Below are 17766 nucleotides of genomic sequence, written 5' to 3'. Positions count from 1 at the left end.
ATCGAGGCTACCTGTCGAGAAAGGACCTGGCATGGAGGATTGCGTATGGACATCTTCCAGTCAACATCAACATCTGGCAGTTCCACAACACCCGGAACCCCTTTTGTGACTTCTGCAGGAGCCTGGACACCGTAGAGCATGCCTTCTACCGGTGTTCCATTTCCATCTTCGTCTGGAGGAGGCTAAGCGACGTGCTCCGCATCCCCCTCCTGCTGCAGAAGCAAGCCATCTTCCTGCAGTTTGCTCCCCCAGCTAACAACAAGCAAAAGTTAGTGGTATTTATAATTAATGAGCTCAAATACCACATCTGGAAGGTAAGAAAGAAATTTTCTAATCCTACTAATCCTCTGAATCTGTTGGATCTCTCTCGGATCGTTTTCTACAAGTTCTATGGTTCCTTAAGGAGGTTTCTACATCTTGAAAAAGAGGCTCTGGGTGACACCACATTTAAGAGCAGGGGTTGTTCACCCCCAATCCTGTGTAATGTCAGAAATAACACCATCAAGTTCTGTCTGCTGCTGCTGCTTTAAGATCTCCATCTGCAGCAGCAGCTCCACTTCTAGTCATTTCCTTGGTCTCTGCCCCCCCCCCCCCCGAGGTCTGTTTTGTTCCCTGGTCTCCCACGGAGGTAGTTCGGAGGAAAAACCCAGGTAGCGCAGGCCTACACGAGGCAGGCTGCCCTGAAAGGGCGGGTCACCTGGGCACTGGCTACCTCAGTGGTCCTTTCGATCTTGTAAGCCAGGAGGCCTGGGGTGAAAAGTTATCTGATAGCGTGGAACTAGCAAGATATGAGATATGAGCTGAGGCCTACACTTCCTTTTCCTACTCCCCACTTGCCCTTCCCATCCTATTTCCTCTTTCCCATTCCCCCCCACTTCCCCACCTCAACCTCTCTGTCACTTTCCTTCCGTCCTTTCTCTTTTCTACTTGGGCGCTCTGACCCCGCCATTTTTCATAGGCCAATGATGAGTTCCCCCTTTACTTTCACCCCAAGGCCGTGAAGGCTGAGGAAGCTTGCTGTGGGATCCGATATGCACAAGATATCCAACAGAACATCGGGAGACCAGCAGACAGAGCCATTGGTAAATCTGCTACCAATGTGAGGACGGCGAAGGAGATCCTTCGAGGAGAGAAGAAAGCAACAGACAGCGGAGTGACAAGAGACCCTTGCCGCGTCCAAAGAAAACCCGCGACTAAAGTTAAGGAACCAACTTCACTAAGGAAATAGCCGGTAAGGTGCAGAACTTTTATTTTATATATAACAAGTCATATAGAAAGAGAGGAAACAAAAGGAGAGAGAACTTTGAGCATAGCCCTGCTCAAGCCATCTAAGTGATCCGTTTGGACTAATCGTCTGTGATAAGACCTTCCTATGTTAGTTTAATCTCTTGTGTAAGAGAGACATTATAGCAGAACAGTTATTAAATGATTCGGTATATGTGATAGCGTGTGAAGGCTCTGTTCCTTACAGAGAGCCTACAACTTATATAAGTTTTACAGGGAAGAGTTTAGTCCTCTAACTAAAACAGTGACTGTTAATGGAGTAAATATATCATGTACATTTTGCTAAGGTGATAATATTTAAGAATTGCATAACCATGAGAGCATCACTTAATCCTAAAGTGAGATACAAGAATAAGGATGATTAATTAATGCTCGACATGAAATTAGATAAGCCTGTGTGATAAGAGATATATAAGGGAGATTTTAACATTTAGGATATTTGAGTGATTTATTACAGTAGTATGAAGATCCATGCATGAGTTTATCCTTATATTATTGAGATATGATTTTCGTGTAAATATCTTTTGTTCAAATAAATGTATTCTTTTAAACTAAAACTTGTGAGTTCTTGTGTCTGAGACTGAACTACTGCTTAGAAAAGTTTGGACCTGTATAAGTAGGGGACATTGTATAAAGAGGAAAAAGGGAAAAAGGGAGCCACGACTGCATACCAAGTGATCTCTAACCTCAATTAAATTGTTGATATAATTAATAGCTTAAGTCTTAGTATCAGAAACTGGTTTCTGGCTGGCACATTCGATCCGAAAATAATTTGTCAGGAACTAGGGGCCATGCATGGAAGCTGGGCAAGAGCGTGGTTGACAAGGGTGTTAGAGCTAGGTTCTTTACTTGGAGAGTGGTAAATGAGTGGAATAAGCTTCCAGAGTCTGTTGTGGGTGCTACGACCGTGAATGAGTTCAAGGCAAGGTATGATAGATACTGTGTGAATGTTGAATAGTTGTTCTTGACATGATGTTAGGGCCTCCCTCGATGAGTCTGTCGACTCCTTGGAGTTTCCCGGAACAATAATAATAATAATAATAACTAATTTCAGGTACACATAACTTTTTGAGATAAGAAACTGAATTAGGGGATTATAAGAAAACAAAATAACGAAAAAGAAAAAAAAGGAAAACCAGAAGAGCCAAGGGACGTAACACCACTGATGGTGCTCCTTCAATGATAGGTAATAAATCAGGCTTCATGTCATTATGTAAAAACGATGACAAATATCCAGATTTTTTAAAGTACCACTGTATTATTCACCAACAAGTACTGTGTAGTAAATGATTAAACACAAAAGATGTTTTGGATATTACATTTAAAATTGTAAATTCTGTTCGAGGAAAAGCCCTGCAATGGTGGTTATTTAAATTACAGGCAGATGATGATAGGGAACTTCTGTTGTACAAGCAGAAGTCAATTTTTAGAAAGATTTCTTGTATTAATTAACGATATAAAAATTTTTCTTGATGAAAAAGGAGTATTTATCCACAGTTGAGTGATAAAAGATGGTTATTACACTTATCATTTTTAGTAGATTTCTGTACGAAATTAAGCAATTTAAATTTAGAGTTACAAGGTAGAGATAAAAATTTAATTGAGATGTTAAGTTCAATAAAAACTTTCCAACAATACTTACTTTTATTAAAGAAAAATATAAATGACCACAAATTTAGACATCTCCCATATTTATTAAAATTTTTTGAACAAAATCAAGAAATGCTTCACTATGATTTAAAAGAATTTATTCGTGAAATAGAATTAGTTGAGGAAGAAATAAATTCAAGATTTAAAGATTTTAATAAAACTGAAATGATTGTATCTTTTATCAATAATCCATTTCAAAAAAACTTGAACATCACAGAAATTTCAATTAAAATTAGTGAGCTGTTTGATATAAACCAAGTTGAAGTAGAACTTGAGATAATAAACATTCAGAATAGTTTATATTTAAAATCCATAAACAATGAAGTCATTTGGAAGTATGCACATGAAAAATTTCCAATATTAACTGATATTGCGTGAAAAATTCTGTCGTGGTTTGGATCGACATACTTGTCAGAATCCACTTTTTCAAATATGAACGTCATAAAAAATCAATTAAGAAACCAAATTACAAATGATCATTGGGATGATTGTCTGCGATTGGCCACTTCTTCATATCAACTTGACTATGAAAATATTGCGAGGTCCAAACAATGCCAAAAATTTCACATTAACTTTTTTTTTTTTTAATCAACCAGCATTTCCTGTAACTTGTGAGTTTGTAATCTTCTTCATATCAACTTGACTATGAAAATATTGTGAGGTCCAAACAATGCCAAAAATTTCACATTAACTTTTTTTTTTTAATCAACCAGCATTTCCTGTAACTTGTGAGTTTGTAATCAATCTGTTGTTTTTTCTAACATTGGTTTTCTAAAATAGAGAAATAAATATTTTATTCCAATATATTTTTTTGTTGTATTAAAATAATTAAAAGTGATAAATAAATTTTTAAATACGCAAATAAAATTTTTAGTTGTGTATTTTTTTTAGTTGTTTATTTGTGGTAATCAGATATCAGGTTGGGGGAACGTGATCTATATAAGAGAGTAGATCGCCGAATAACGTTTTATAGAAAAGTAGCGTAGTAAAAAAGGTTGAACACCACTACCCTAGACCATAGAGGAAAAGGTAGGAAAGTTAATTTATCTACAAAAGTAGCCTAAAAATTCCTATGATGACTTTAGGTTAGGAAAGATACAGAAGATAAATATCACGAAAGTGACCAAATGTTCTAAAGGCTATCGAAGAAGCTTTACACAAGTGGAAAGATTACTACAAAAGGAATCAGAGATAACAAAGATGAAAATAAAGATGGCATAAAAACTGAAGGAAAGATATTCTTTATCTTCAGTTTTGAATGAAGTAATTCATTCAAAACTGAATGAAGTAATTAATTACTTTGAAAGATTGTTAAATGAGATAGGCAGTGACAGACTGGTGGCAGAAAATATTCAAGAGGATGCAATCAAGTATACTGACTTAAGCTTGAAGTAAAAAATGTCATTACAAAAAGCCAAATTACAAACAGCACTTCCACAGTGCAATTGGAAGAACAACCAGCGTACATTGCACCCTTCGATTGGAAAACGCCTAAGTTCTGTTCCTGTCATGATGGAAGGAATCCTTATATGGATTTTTTCAATTGAAGGTGAGTTAGCCAATCTCATATGGAGGTAGCAGGGATTTTTCTCCTGGAAACTTGGGTTTTTCGTCCTACATACAGACAAATTGGCCCCTCAGAACACATGCAATTGACAGACAAAAAAAATAGTAGTGTTGGTGGTGGTGGCCAATAGATGGCATTGACGTAGATGATGATGGTGGTAGAGCTTCAGTATAGTTGGTGAATGGAGTGGCGGAGACAGAGGGCTGTAGAGTAGGTGTCTCCCTCAATGAGTCTCCAGACTCCTTGGAGGTATCACGAAATAATAAAATAAATCTGAAATGAGAAAAGGTTGCTGAGACAGATAATATTCACCCAGAAATGCTCATATACTAAAGTTTTACAATGGCTACACTGCATAATTCAGTAGGTCTGTTCAGATTATTGAAGTGGTTTTGTTGAATGTTTTTTTTTAAATTTTGTTTTGTTGATGAATGAATTGTTAATTGTTTTTAGTGCTTTTTCATGGTTAATCTTTTTTTTTTCTTTTTTATCATAACTGAAATGCTAACATAGATGATGATTTGAAAAACTAAAAAGAAGTGCAAATCAACCTTATCTCTAGAATACTCTGAATAAGTAAGCATGAGTGAAGGTGTAAGATTTTTTTTTAATACAAAAAAATGTTAATCTTGTGAAATGTACCTCCAGATATAACAAGATTTCACATGTTTATCATGGCCTAAATACAACAAAATGTGAATCACTAACAACTACAAAAAATATAGTATTTTCTTTTATAGAACTATAATTATGAGTAGGGTCTGAAAAGTTCTGATAAACACGTAGAACAAAAATGATATTAAACCATCTAATATAACCACAAGAAAGAACATTCACAGATACCTTCATAACTCTGCTATGAAGAACACAAGAAAGAACATAATAGGTGGTTATATCAGTTGCTTGAATATCATTTTTGTTCTAGGTGTTGTTTATCAGAACTTTCCACCCCCTTATATACTATAAAAAACTGATTATATATTTCTCTCTTTCATCACCATAGCAACAGAAGAAAAGAAGGTTTTCAATCGATTTATTTTCATTATGATTACTGTTTGTTATTTGTCGACTGTTAAGTAGAGGACCCAAGCACCTAAATCTTTGCTGGAAAGAATGACGAGTGCAGTATATGCACTCATCATTCTCACTCATATAGTTGCAATTATTGATCTTTGATTAACAAGTCTTTTAATTCTCTAAGGATCAGGAAATTAAGATAAAAACAGTATTTGTGATAAACTAATCTCAAAAGTGATTATGAAGTAATTATCTAAATAATTACCTAATAATTAATTATTATTTATTAATTATTATATAATTATCTAATAATTATTTAGATAATTATCTTTAAAAAGGCAATAATTATCTAAACATTTTATATCTTGATAGCTTTTTTAATAACCCCTATAAAATATTAAAATATTTTACTATAATTATTTTAATTCTTTTTGATTCTTCCTTTTGGAAATGTCTGAAACATCATGAATTCCAAGAAAAAAAAATTACCATATGAACTGTGATATAAAAGGCCAGCAAACTAAGCAATAAAGTAACATCAGCACATAAGAAATAAGCAAGAGCACTATCTATATGGGTAATGTCCCACATTAGACACATTATCTGTACAACTGCAGCAAAAACACCACCAATTGCCTGAAAAGACCAAAACAAAGAAAGCATCATTAATTCAGAGAAATTATTCTTTAGAAATCTCAATTTAATTTATATGCAATGTTTTAAAACTTTGTTGCTACTAAGAATGGACAATACTGATAACAGCTGAAAATTTTTCCACTTCATTATACTATAAATTAAAGATGCTAAGAAATTATATTCTTGATTTAATCCTTTATCCAAGTGTAAGCAAACAAAGTTTGCATGTGAAGTCACTTCACGAGTGGGAAACTCGTATATAGTAAGGCAAGTGATGTGAAGTCATTAGCCTCTATATACGAGTTTAATCATAATGCAAAGCACATATCAATAAAGGTTGAAATTCACACTGGTTTTGACCTTTACTGAGATCTCATCATTGGGAACCAGACCCAGAAGTGATATCAAGGTTGAAGTAATGCAGAAGTCATATATTCATATACAAGTAGCCAAAAGGTGTCACACCTTATTTACGAGACAGATGTCAAAGGTGTGATAACTTCTGACTACTTGAATAGGAAATATATGACTTCTGCATTACTTCAACCTTGGTATCTCTTCTGAGTCTGGCTTCCACTGTTGAGACCTATAAAGGTTGAAACTAGTCTGGGTAGTGACTCTTCCCATAATGCACAACATTATACATGTCTGTAAGGATATGTGCCTTGCATTATGGGATACTAAAGTAAGTGATGTTAAGTCATTAGCCTCTATATACGAGTTGCCTAGTCGTGAAGTAACTTCACATGAAAACTTTGTTTGCTTACACTTGGATAAAGGATTAAACCAAGAATATAATTTATTGGCAACTTTAATTTATATTGATAACAGTATTTTACAATATTGTTCAGTACTTTGTAATATAAAGAAAAGAAAGAACACTGATTAAAAAGTTTTCAAAAAACTGCTCTCTTCCAAATGGTTTGCATATTCACGTATATTAATATTCAAATTTTGAATATTGAGATTTAATGCTATCAGACTGCAGTATTAATATGCATGTTGAGGATAAATTTCATATAATGTAATGCACTTATCTTACATCAATATACCCAATGACACCCTCAGATCATTACCAACAACATTGTGTTCCAGTGTATACCTTCAAAGGGGATGTACTAAATATCATGACATTCCAACACGATATTTTATTAGTACTTTCTTAAAGTAGTGATTTACAACTAACAGTCTGCAACATCCTCCCACCCGCTCAGGGTTCCTGAGGCATTTCTGGACGGTTTGCATTATCATCATTATTCCATCACTCCATGGAGTTATAAGCCTCACCATGGATGGTCCACCTCAGACAACATAAAAGTCTATCAAATCATTCTTTAAAATCATTTACTGTCTGCACTCATGCCATCTTTACAGGCAATGCATTCCATGCTCCTATCCACTTTCTATGAAAAAAACTTTCTTCTTATACTCTTACTCATTACTTTGTTTTGTAATTTCCAGGAATGGCCTCCTGTCTTTGTTCCTTTCCCTCACTCTACTTCAATCTGCTGAATACCTCTCAACAGCTTAAATGTATTAATCATAACATCACTTCATCTCTTTTCATCTACCATCATTTCATACAGATTTTACAGATGATAGTTGACAGAGGTCTGAAGTTTAGGAAACACATTTCTAGACTATCTGTAGACTGGTCCTTATGTGCTCTCAGTCTATCCTCACTATGAATGTTCTACAATTCCAATATCATTTTTTATCCATCTCAGATATACCCTCTCCACAGTTAAATCTCCTTCAAATCCCACTAACCAGATCTAAGCACCTCAACCAAACAAGATGTCAACCAGATATGGTCCAATCAGGACTTTAAACTTTGAACTATTACCCTCTTATCTCTGCTAGTCAGTATCTTTCTCAGTAATGCAACAATTTTCTGAGTTGTCTTCACAACCTTTATAATATGTCCACTGCTATTTCTATCTTTTCAAATTTCTTATCACATTTTTATCTACCATCATTTCAAGATCCCTTGTCTCCACGTCTTCCAGTATAGCTCTGCAAGTAAATATACAGTCTTACATCAGTGATCCCAAATTTTAAGTCCTCACATTTAACTGCATTAAATTGATATCACCTTTCATTTACCTACCTTTCCAGCTTATCCAAATTCTTCTAAAGGGCCACAAAATTAGGAGTATTATTATTATTAACCCTCCCAAGCTTCATATAAATTTTTAAGCAACTGAATATCTCCATGCAATCCAGTGACAGTATCACTGACATAAAAGTTAAACACAAAGCACCAGTACTCAGCCCTGTGGAACCCCACTTCTAGCCTTTCTTCTTTCTGATACTGCTCTCATACACAACACCTGTTATCTATTGGACAGCCATCTAACTGACAGACTGATCATCTTATATCTATGAGTGAACTGGATAAGTTGCAACTTAGATATCAATTATGTGTATTTTCCTCATCAACTGCTGGTGATATTGAAGGGGGGGGGAGAAAGAACAAAACCTGCAGCCATAATTTTAATATTCTCATTCAATAGTTTATAAATAAAATGTTCAATGTTGCAAAAACCAGGCAGGATTTTTTTTTTTTTTTTTTTTGCAACATTCAAGAGGAGGAAAAAACTGCTGGTTTTCTCTTGTTGCATTTGAAAGTCATGTGATATGTTACAGCCATAAAAATCATAGCCTCGTTGCACATGTATATGCAAAAACCAGAAATGATTCCAAGTGACGATGAAATATTTAAAAAGAGTGTTTTAATTATTTGAAACCTCATTTTAATATAACATTCCTTTTGTGATAGTTTTCTATGAAAGTAATATTTAAAAAGAAATATTTAAAAAGAGTGTTTTAATTACTTGAAACCTCATTTTAATATAACATTCCTTTTGTGATAGTTTTCTATGAAAGTAATCAGTAGCTCAAATACACTTGCTTTACATGAAAATTCTATCAAAAAAAATGAAAACAAGCTTCTCGTTAGGGACAAATTTGCAAAAATGGCTGATGCAGAAAATATTATATGCAATCAAATAGGCCTACTTGATCTTCAGTATATGCAATATGCAGCTCATCTTATAAATGTTAATAACATGATTTGACAGAGGATATTTAGTTCTTTATTGATGATTGAAAGTTGGGAAAAGTCACAGTGATGCTAATGTAACACTTTAGGAAGATTTAAACAGACATCTAGCTTAGACAGATGAGGGGTAGATTATTATTTTAATGTTTATGAGTGCGAGATTACACACTTTGAAGTGTAAATGTGTACCAGGTTGGTAGTGATATGCTTTAAAAGATAAATGAGGTTTGGGATTTGATTGATAGTTGACAGAGATCTGAAGTTTAGGAAACACATTTCTAGACTATCTAGACTGGTTCCTCCACTTTTTTTCCTTTCTTCTCTTCTTGCTCCTTCCCCCAATGCTATTATAGTATTCCATGTCTAGGGGTGAATTTTTCCTATTTTGCTGTTTCATTTCGTCTTATGCAGCCACCGAAGGGACCGCATAAGATGAAATGAAAAGCTAGCCCCAATAGGTGCTGGTCCCAAGCCCAGATAAATGGTGAGGGTTGACATCAGGAAGGGCATCCAGTCATAAAACCTCACTGCCATCTCTAACTAGTGAGTCAAATGAGTCAAGAAAGTGATACAAGGGCTAGGGCATACCCCTTATACAATGTGCAGCTACATCGCCCTACAGCTGTCAGAAGCAGATGAGGGCTGCTGCATCGGGGGCAGATGCGTTAAGGAGGCAAGCCCAGCAGGTGGAGAGAATGTTGCGAGTGGGAACGTTGAATGTTGGAAGCATGACTGGAAGGGAGGTGGCAGATATGATGAGGAAGATGAACATTCTCTGTGAGCAGGAGACAAGGTGGAAAGTGGAAAAGGCAAAGGAACTGGGAGATGAGTATAAAGTGTTCTACTCTGGAGTGAATAAAAAGGGAAGAAATGGTGTTGGAATTGTGGTGTGTGGGAATGAAGGGCGAAGTACTGGAAGTGGGTAGGAGGAACAAAACAACAGGATCGTGTTAATGAAACTGGGTATTGGAGAAGAGCAAGTGGTCATCTTATGTGCATATGCCCCACAAGTTGACTGTACGCAGAGGAGAAAGATGAGTTCTGGAATGTGTTAGATGAAGAAATAAGGGAATTGGAAAAAAACGAGACATGATTGTCAGAGAAGACTTGAATGGACACATAGGAAGACAGAATAGGGACTGTGAAAGGGTGCATGGTGAACACGGAGAGGGAACAATGAACCAAGAAGGAGAGAATGAGAGAGAGAGAATTGTGGACTTCGTATCATCGTTTGATCTGTGCACTTGTTTTGTTGCAAGAGGGAAGAACATTTGATAACATTTAGAAGTGGTAACAACAGTTCACAGATTGACTACATCTTGACTAGAAGAAAAGATCTTCCTTAAGAAGAAAACATCTTAAGGAAGTAACAAATTGTAAGGTAATCCCAACAGATCAAGTGGCGCAGCAACACCAGCTGCTGTGCACGGACTTTAAAATAAGGTTGAAGATAAGAACCTTTGGAAGTCATGGGATAAAGACAATTAAGTGATTTCACTTAAAAGAAGAGAGTGTGAGGAATGTTTTTAAGGAGAGGGTGTCAGAGAGGATTTCAGATGGACTAGAAAGTGTACAAGACTAGTGGAGACACAATTCAAAAGCAATTCTGAGCTGTGCAACCGAGGTGCTGGGTGAAACATTGGGAAAGATTAGAGTGCAGAAGGAGGGTTGGTGGTGGAATAATAATGTGCAAGAAGCAGTGAAGAAGGAGGCAAAGAAGAAGTGGGTTGAGTCAAGAGCAGAGGAGGGCAGAGAGAGAAAAGGAGAAGCCAAGAAAATTGTTGCACAGCCAAAGGCAATGGTGTATCAAGGTCTTTATGATCGATTACCAAAGGTACTGGAGGAACTTAGAGACAAAGGAAGGACAGAGAAAAATTTATCGACTGGCAAACATCAAACACTCCAAAGGAAGAGTGTTGAGGAGGGATGTGGATGTAAGAAACAGATAGAGAATATATTTTGAAGGGCTTTTGAACGAGGAAAATGTGAGGACTCACAGAGAAGATGGGCAGCCTTATAAGCGCATGATACAGAACATCAGTAGAGTGGAAGGTGAGGAGGCTGTAAAGCAGATGAAGAATAGAAAATGAAAGGCACTGGGAAGAAGAACTTTGACCTGCTGTGGTATCTGTTCATAAAAGTTTGCCAGCAGGAAAAAATGCCTGAGGAGTGGAGGGATGATTTCCACACAATGAAAATCCTAGAAAGGGTTCTTTATGGAAGACTGAGGGAGAGGTGGAGATTGCAGAAGAGTTTGGCTTCATGCCTGGTCGATTGATGACAGTTGCTATCTTTGGGTTACAGCAGATGATGGAAAAGTTTTGAGAGAAACAACGGGAGCTACATCTAGTGTTTATTGATCTGGAGAAAGCATACAATAGAGTGCCAAGGCAAGAAGTCTGGAGGTATCTGAGGGAGAAGGAGGTACTGGAGAAACATGTTAGGTTGGTAGAGGAGATGTACAGAAATGTGAAGACAAGAGTTCAGACTGCTTGGGAGAGACAGAAAGCTTTCAAGTGACAGTTGGCTTGCATCAAGGGTCATTAAGTCCATTCATGTTTAATATTGTGAAGGAGGTGGTGACGTAGGAGGTGAGAGAAGACATGCCGTGGACAATGTTGTATGTGGATGACATCGTGCTGTGTGCAGTCAAGAGAAGAAGTTGCAAAGTGCATGGCAGCCAGGAGACAGATCTGGAGCTGGAAGGAAATGTCATCAGGAAGGTTAGGGACTTTAAATGCTTAGGTTCAACAGTGAAATAGGATGGGGGAGGCTGAGTAGGAAGTGGAATGCAGGATACAAGCTGGATGGAGGAACTTGAGAGAGATGGCTGGAGTGCTATGTGATAAGAAGATGCCAGTCAATCTAAAGGGAAAAATCTACAGGACAATGGTGAGACCAGATATGATGTATGCTATGGAAACCATGGCCCTGAGGAAAAATAACATCAGCAGGATAGAGGTAACAGAGATGAGAATGCTTAGGCAAATGTGTGGTGTTACCAGAAAGGATTGCCTGAGAAATGACTATGTAAGGAGAACGGTGAAAGTCACAAACTTAGGAGCAAAGATACAGGAGGCAAGGTTGAGATGGTTTGGTCATGTGACGAGGAGGGAGGATGAGTATGTGGGAAAAAAGGTCATGCAGAGGGATGTGCAGGGGAGGAGGAGGAAGCAGGGGGGGGGGGTGGCCAAAGAAGAGATGGGATGAGCTGGTGAAGGAGAACCTGAGGATGAAGAACTTGGATGTGGATACAGTCCAAGACAGAAGGATGTGGAGGAGACTCATTAAAAACAGCAACCCCTACGTAAGAGGGATAAGCTGATGGAAGTTTTTTCCCACTTGGTTAGATTGGTGACGTAGGAGGTGCCACTTCCCTTAATGTAATTTAATAATTACATTAGAGTAATTTAATAATAAGGTGAGACCCCTTTTGGCAACTTGTATATGTAACTTTGACTTCTCCATTACTTCCACCTTAGTATCACAACCTCTGGGTCTGGCTCCCTCTAACGAGACCTCAATAAAGGTCAAAACCGGTCTGGATAGTGGCCCTTCCATTAATGCATAGCATTATACATGTCTGCAAGGAGATGTGCTTTGCATTATGGGAGATACTAAGACAAGTGGTGAGAGCTTAGTCCACCTTTACCATGAGTTGCCTCAGTCCTGAAGATACTTCAGGCACAAACTTTGTTTGTTTACACTCAGATAAAGGATTAAACTAAATTTATTATAGGGATAAGCTGCAGAAGAGGAAGACAGTTAGTTGCCAAGAAATTTAAGAGCTTAGTGGATATGCAGAGAAGAAGAAGCAACAAGAATGAGAACTTAACGTCTTGAGAAGAGGATTACAAAATCGTAAGAGGCTATCTTTGGAAAATGTATACAGAAAAAGGAATACTAGTTTTTACAAAGAAAGTCACTGCTGAGTGGAATGCACATTAATTATAGGCTGTTTGCGAAAGGTGACAAGCTATAAGTCTACCGACTTTGTGTAGATCTGTTAATAATTATAATAATGCACTCAAATTATCCTTAACCATGTGAATTTCAACCAAAAGAGTGGAAAGTTATGATACATTTAGCATTGTATTATATTGTGGGCATTAAATGCATGTAAGTACTGCAGGTAAGTACTGCAATACTGCTTATTATTATTTCTAACATTAGACCTATACATGATGTCATGCCTCGTCTCCACTGTCACACTATCATTGTGCTCTGCCTTAAACTCATTCACTGTCTTTGTACTCACCACACTACCAGGCAATGTATTTCACTCTTAATGCAAAGAAATCTGCTACTCATATATATGGGGGGGGGGGGGTATGGAAAGTTCTGATAAACACCTAGAACAAAATGATATTAAAGCGACTGATATAACCACAAGAAAGAATATACTAGTAGCAGAGTTATGAAGGTAACTTATGTTCTTATATCCTTTGTTCCATCATCGTTTTTCTTATTTTTATATCTTCCCTTTCTATCTTTCAATCGCTGTTTTACTTCTTCAGATATCGGGCCTAACATACTTACAGTTAGCATTGTTTCCTCTTCTGATACTGGCAAATTTATATTATGCTGCAGCAGCCAGTATCCTATAGCAGAAAAAGATCCTTACTCAGGGAGACAATACTAGATTCTGAGGCATTTTTACACTATATTTTACTTTAATATGGCTGTATAGATTCAGACTGCAGTCGTGACCTAAATCTATGATTATATACACTTTCTAATTCCTTCCCCCCAAAAGAGGTTCTATTTTTATAAGTGGTAATTTGGAATTGTAATTAGGCATGACTCAGGTATGGGCAAATAAATCATGTTTATTGGAATATCAAAGCAAAATACACTAAGGAAATTCAGGCATTCAATTTTATCTCAATACTAAATAAGGAAACTCGAGTTAAAAGGTCAACACACTTTAAATTTAAATCAAAGGTTATAAAGCATGTAAGACACAGTGACTGATAATTGGGATAGATAGCAAATGATATGGTGTTAAGCTAAAATTCCCTTCAGCAAGCTATTCATAAGATAACATAACTAACATTCTAATGTTATTTAGTTACTATAAGTTTACAGTCCTAATCTCGTTATGTCAAATCAATCACATACAACACAAAAGACCTCTTCCAAACAATTCTTCTTATTCTCAAAAGGAGGCTAACTTTCTAATTAGAGTCTGTCCACAAAGTTCTTTAGAATAATGTTCATAATTTACATTCACAAGTAATCTTCTCTCTTCTAAGGAATTCTAAACACAAAATAGAGTAATTCTACTTTACCAAACCTTTTCCAACATCCTTCTGCACCATGCGTACGTCTGGTTACCTCTTGTCTTGTCTATTGGCTGTCCTCATGCTAGCATAGGGGCTATGCTATCTTCATAATTACTGCTGATCATGGACTCGATTTTTTGCGTCTCAGGAAACATCTCTATTCCTCTCGAGGACTCTTCAGCGAGGGCTCAATTCTGCAAGGGCTGAAAAATTTCACCTTCAGCTCTACGTGGAATCCTACAACATTCTCAGGAAAGCTCGCCGTCCAACATCGTAGCACTGATGCTTCATCCCCCTTACTCGAACCACCGGCTAACTTCCGAACCAGGAAAAATGATAAGACAGGAGAGAGCCGATACGGCGCTCATTCCCTTATATTCTTCGTTCGAGTGCCCCTTTTTCAGAGTCCCCCTTTGCACATGACATATATCTTTTCTCCCCTTGGGTTCATCCCTCGCTCTCCCCTTTGCTGTTATACTCTTGTATTCACGGAATTCGCATCGACATACTTTCCGTGTAAGCTACTGCCTCCGGCAGTAGTGTGTCCAACGTAATCGTTGGACACATGTAGTTGTATATCTTCTATGAATTGTTACTTAATATCTATCTGGTGACTTGCAATCATTCTATACAGCTAAAGTGAGGTTTAAATAACATTAAAAAAATTCCTCTTTTAAGACAATCTCTAATTCGATCTTGGTATGATCACAATAGATTAAAATACATGGTACATAAAATAAAATGCAATTTTATGCATATGTGAAGAAGTTTCACTTTAATTTCAGCTGATGTGCAGGTATTTCTCTTTGTTTGTGTCGTTTAGTATGTTAGACCCTAAATGAATGATTTCTTTGCAAGATTCCTTCATTCAGGATCTAACACCTTGTATGTTCTTTCTTGTGGTTATATAAGTTGCTTTAATATCATTTTTGTTCTACATGTTTATCAGAACTTTCCAGACCCCCCCCCCCCCCATCATAGCTCACACCTTGATTATACAGCTTCGAAGGATGGCCTCTGCCTCCATTCTATGAAAAATCTTTTCCACATTTATCTAATAACAGCATGTCTCAATCATATAAGTCGTTAGGAGACTGTTAAAGTGCCCACCATTCACTAAGCTTGAAAAATGATATTTCCTCAATATATCTTCATATTCCACCTTAGTCAACTGTCTCTATACCTTCTCCAATATACCCTCATGAAATCCAAGTGAACAAGTTTATATACATTAATCCATACATGGCATGATCGATGCTTTACACAATCAAGCCATAACCTCTTTGCTTCTGCATCCAAGTCCTCCTGGGCCATTACAAGGGATTATGGCACAAATTTTAATAATATGATCTCTAAACTTCAGTTTGCTGTTCACTATCGCTCTCAGATCCTTCCATCTCCTTCAAAATTTCCTTATAAATTATATACTTTGCATCTCATCCTTACCTTACAAAAATATTAAAAACTCATATTTTGCAATATTGAACCAACAGCTTCTCTTCTCACTTGTCCATTTATAGTCTATTCACATCCTCTGTGAGGAAACTCCTCGCTCTCCCTAACCTTGCACTGGCTGCACACAGCTTCATATCCCCGTTTAAACTTGTCCCAGGACCATTAATTTGCATACCTCTAGTTAAACTTGTCCCAGTACCATTAATGCAAGTTAAACATTAATGGCCTCAAAATAGATCTCTCAAATAGCACACACTAATAATTCTCATTATTACAAATGAATATTTTCATGCTTGCCCTGGATTCTATAAATATGGAAGACAATATAATTATATGCTAATTATGTATATATCATATAAAAAAAATACCTGCCCATTAATAAAGGCTTTCATATAACTTTCTGGAAGACAACCAGAAATTCCTGCACCACCTCCTTGAAGAAAAGCAGCAGTACCTGTCAATCAAAAAATGACAGCTGGTAAAGAATTGGCTGTTTTTTTATTATTTGTTCTTAGTGTTATTTTTAGAGATATTTGAGGTTTAATATTTGAAAGGCATTACATTTTAATTTATTTAAGAAACTGAATCATAGGATAACGATAATATAGGATATTAAGATAATATAAGATAATTATTAGGAAAGACATATTAGTATAAAATAATATAGGATATAGGATAATAATACAGGACTATGCACAGAGGTTGACAACATAAGTTTTCATTATAATTCATTAGTTTTTGCTTTAAATTTACAGAGAATCCAATCTAGACAGAACATATAGTCTGTCGATAGTTTTTGTACTTGTTGAATTTGTACTTTAATGTAATATTTGAGTATATTTTGTCAGTGTTCTTTGTGCAGCATTTGAATAATGGCAGCTGCCGCATTTCAGTTTGCCAATACGTTATCACCAAGCTTGCCACCATTTAAGGACTACATTTTACACAGCATTCTAAGGGGTTTTGTAGTATATGATGCTTATTTACATCCTGGTAGTTAGAAATGTGGCTGATGAGAAACCAGGGAGTGCATGTCTGCTTAAAATGGAGAAAATGGGAAGAGCTTGACAATACTGATCTTAGCATAACAGACTTTGGGAGTGGTGTCAGAAACGAGGAAGTGCCAAATGAGAGAGACTAGTGGTGTGATCGAGAGTGAGGAAAGCGAGGAGCATGTGAATAAGGATATAAAATTAGGAAGTGTAAGAGGTTTGGAAGATGGTGTCGTTGGGATTGACAACAACAGAGAGAGAGAGAGAGAGAGAGGCATTGAGAGAAGAAGTGGAACACGAGGAATGAGTTAAGAAGCATGAAAGAAGAGATTGGGAGGATGGAAAGAGCAAATGAGAGAAGTGATAGAAAGGTATAGGAATGATAGAGAGGAAGAAAATAGGAAAACCTGGGGAAGAGATGGAATGAGAGAAAGGCAAGACAGTGTAGGGATCAGAGATGGGAAAATGATAGGAAAGTAGGTAAGCAAGGAGACAAAGTGTCAGAGGAGAGAGAGAGTGAAGGATGCAGGTAAGTGGTTAAGAGGCATGATGTATGGAGATGCAGAATCCATTGGAGTCTGGAAGGAATAATGACACTGACAATGCACTGATGTTTTTATGCTAATGCCAGGAGTATTTGGGATAAAGGAAATGAATTGGTAGTTGATGGAAGAGGATATACTAACAGGAATAGAAGTAGCAGGGTATAGCATTTTTTAGCAGGATAGGAAAGGCAAATGCAGTGGTGGAGTTTTGCTTATGATAACTGATGAGAAGCATTTTGGAGGTAGGCAGAACAGGATATTTAGTGGGTTA

The 17766-nt window shown here is 36.7% G+C and overlaps 1 protein-coding gene across 1 annotated transcript in view; it reads right to left on the bottom strand.

Annotated features, from left to right (window-relative positions):
- LOC150097392 (equilibrative nucleoside transporter 3-like) overlaps positions 1-17766 on the bottom strand; it is a 234354-nt gene that overhangs the window by 84698 nt on the left and 131890 nt on the right. The window contains exons 7-8 of the mRNA XM_090407415.1: positions 16327-16412; positions 6008-6154 (exon numbers count right to left, since the gene is read on the bottom strand). Coding sequence (XP_090263541.1) covers positions 6008-6154; positions 16327-16412 — 233 coding nt within the window. The remainder of the gene's footprint in view (positions 1-6007; positions 6155-16326; positions 16413-17766) is intronic.

The sequence above is a fragment of the Typopeltis vanoorti genome, chromosome 17 (genome assembly GCF_054136105.1).
Source record: "Typopeltis vanoorti isolate ZY-2024b chromosome 17, IOZ_Tvanoo_1.0, whole genome shotgun sequence".
Lineage (NCBI taxonomy): Eukaryota > Metazoa > Arthropoda > Arachnida > Uropygi > Thelyphonidae > Typopeltis > Typopeltis vanoorti.
The sequence above is the reverse complement of the archived record's forward strand: the minus strand, read 5'-3'. Positions and strand labels throughout refer to the sequence as shown.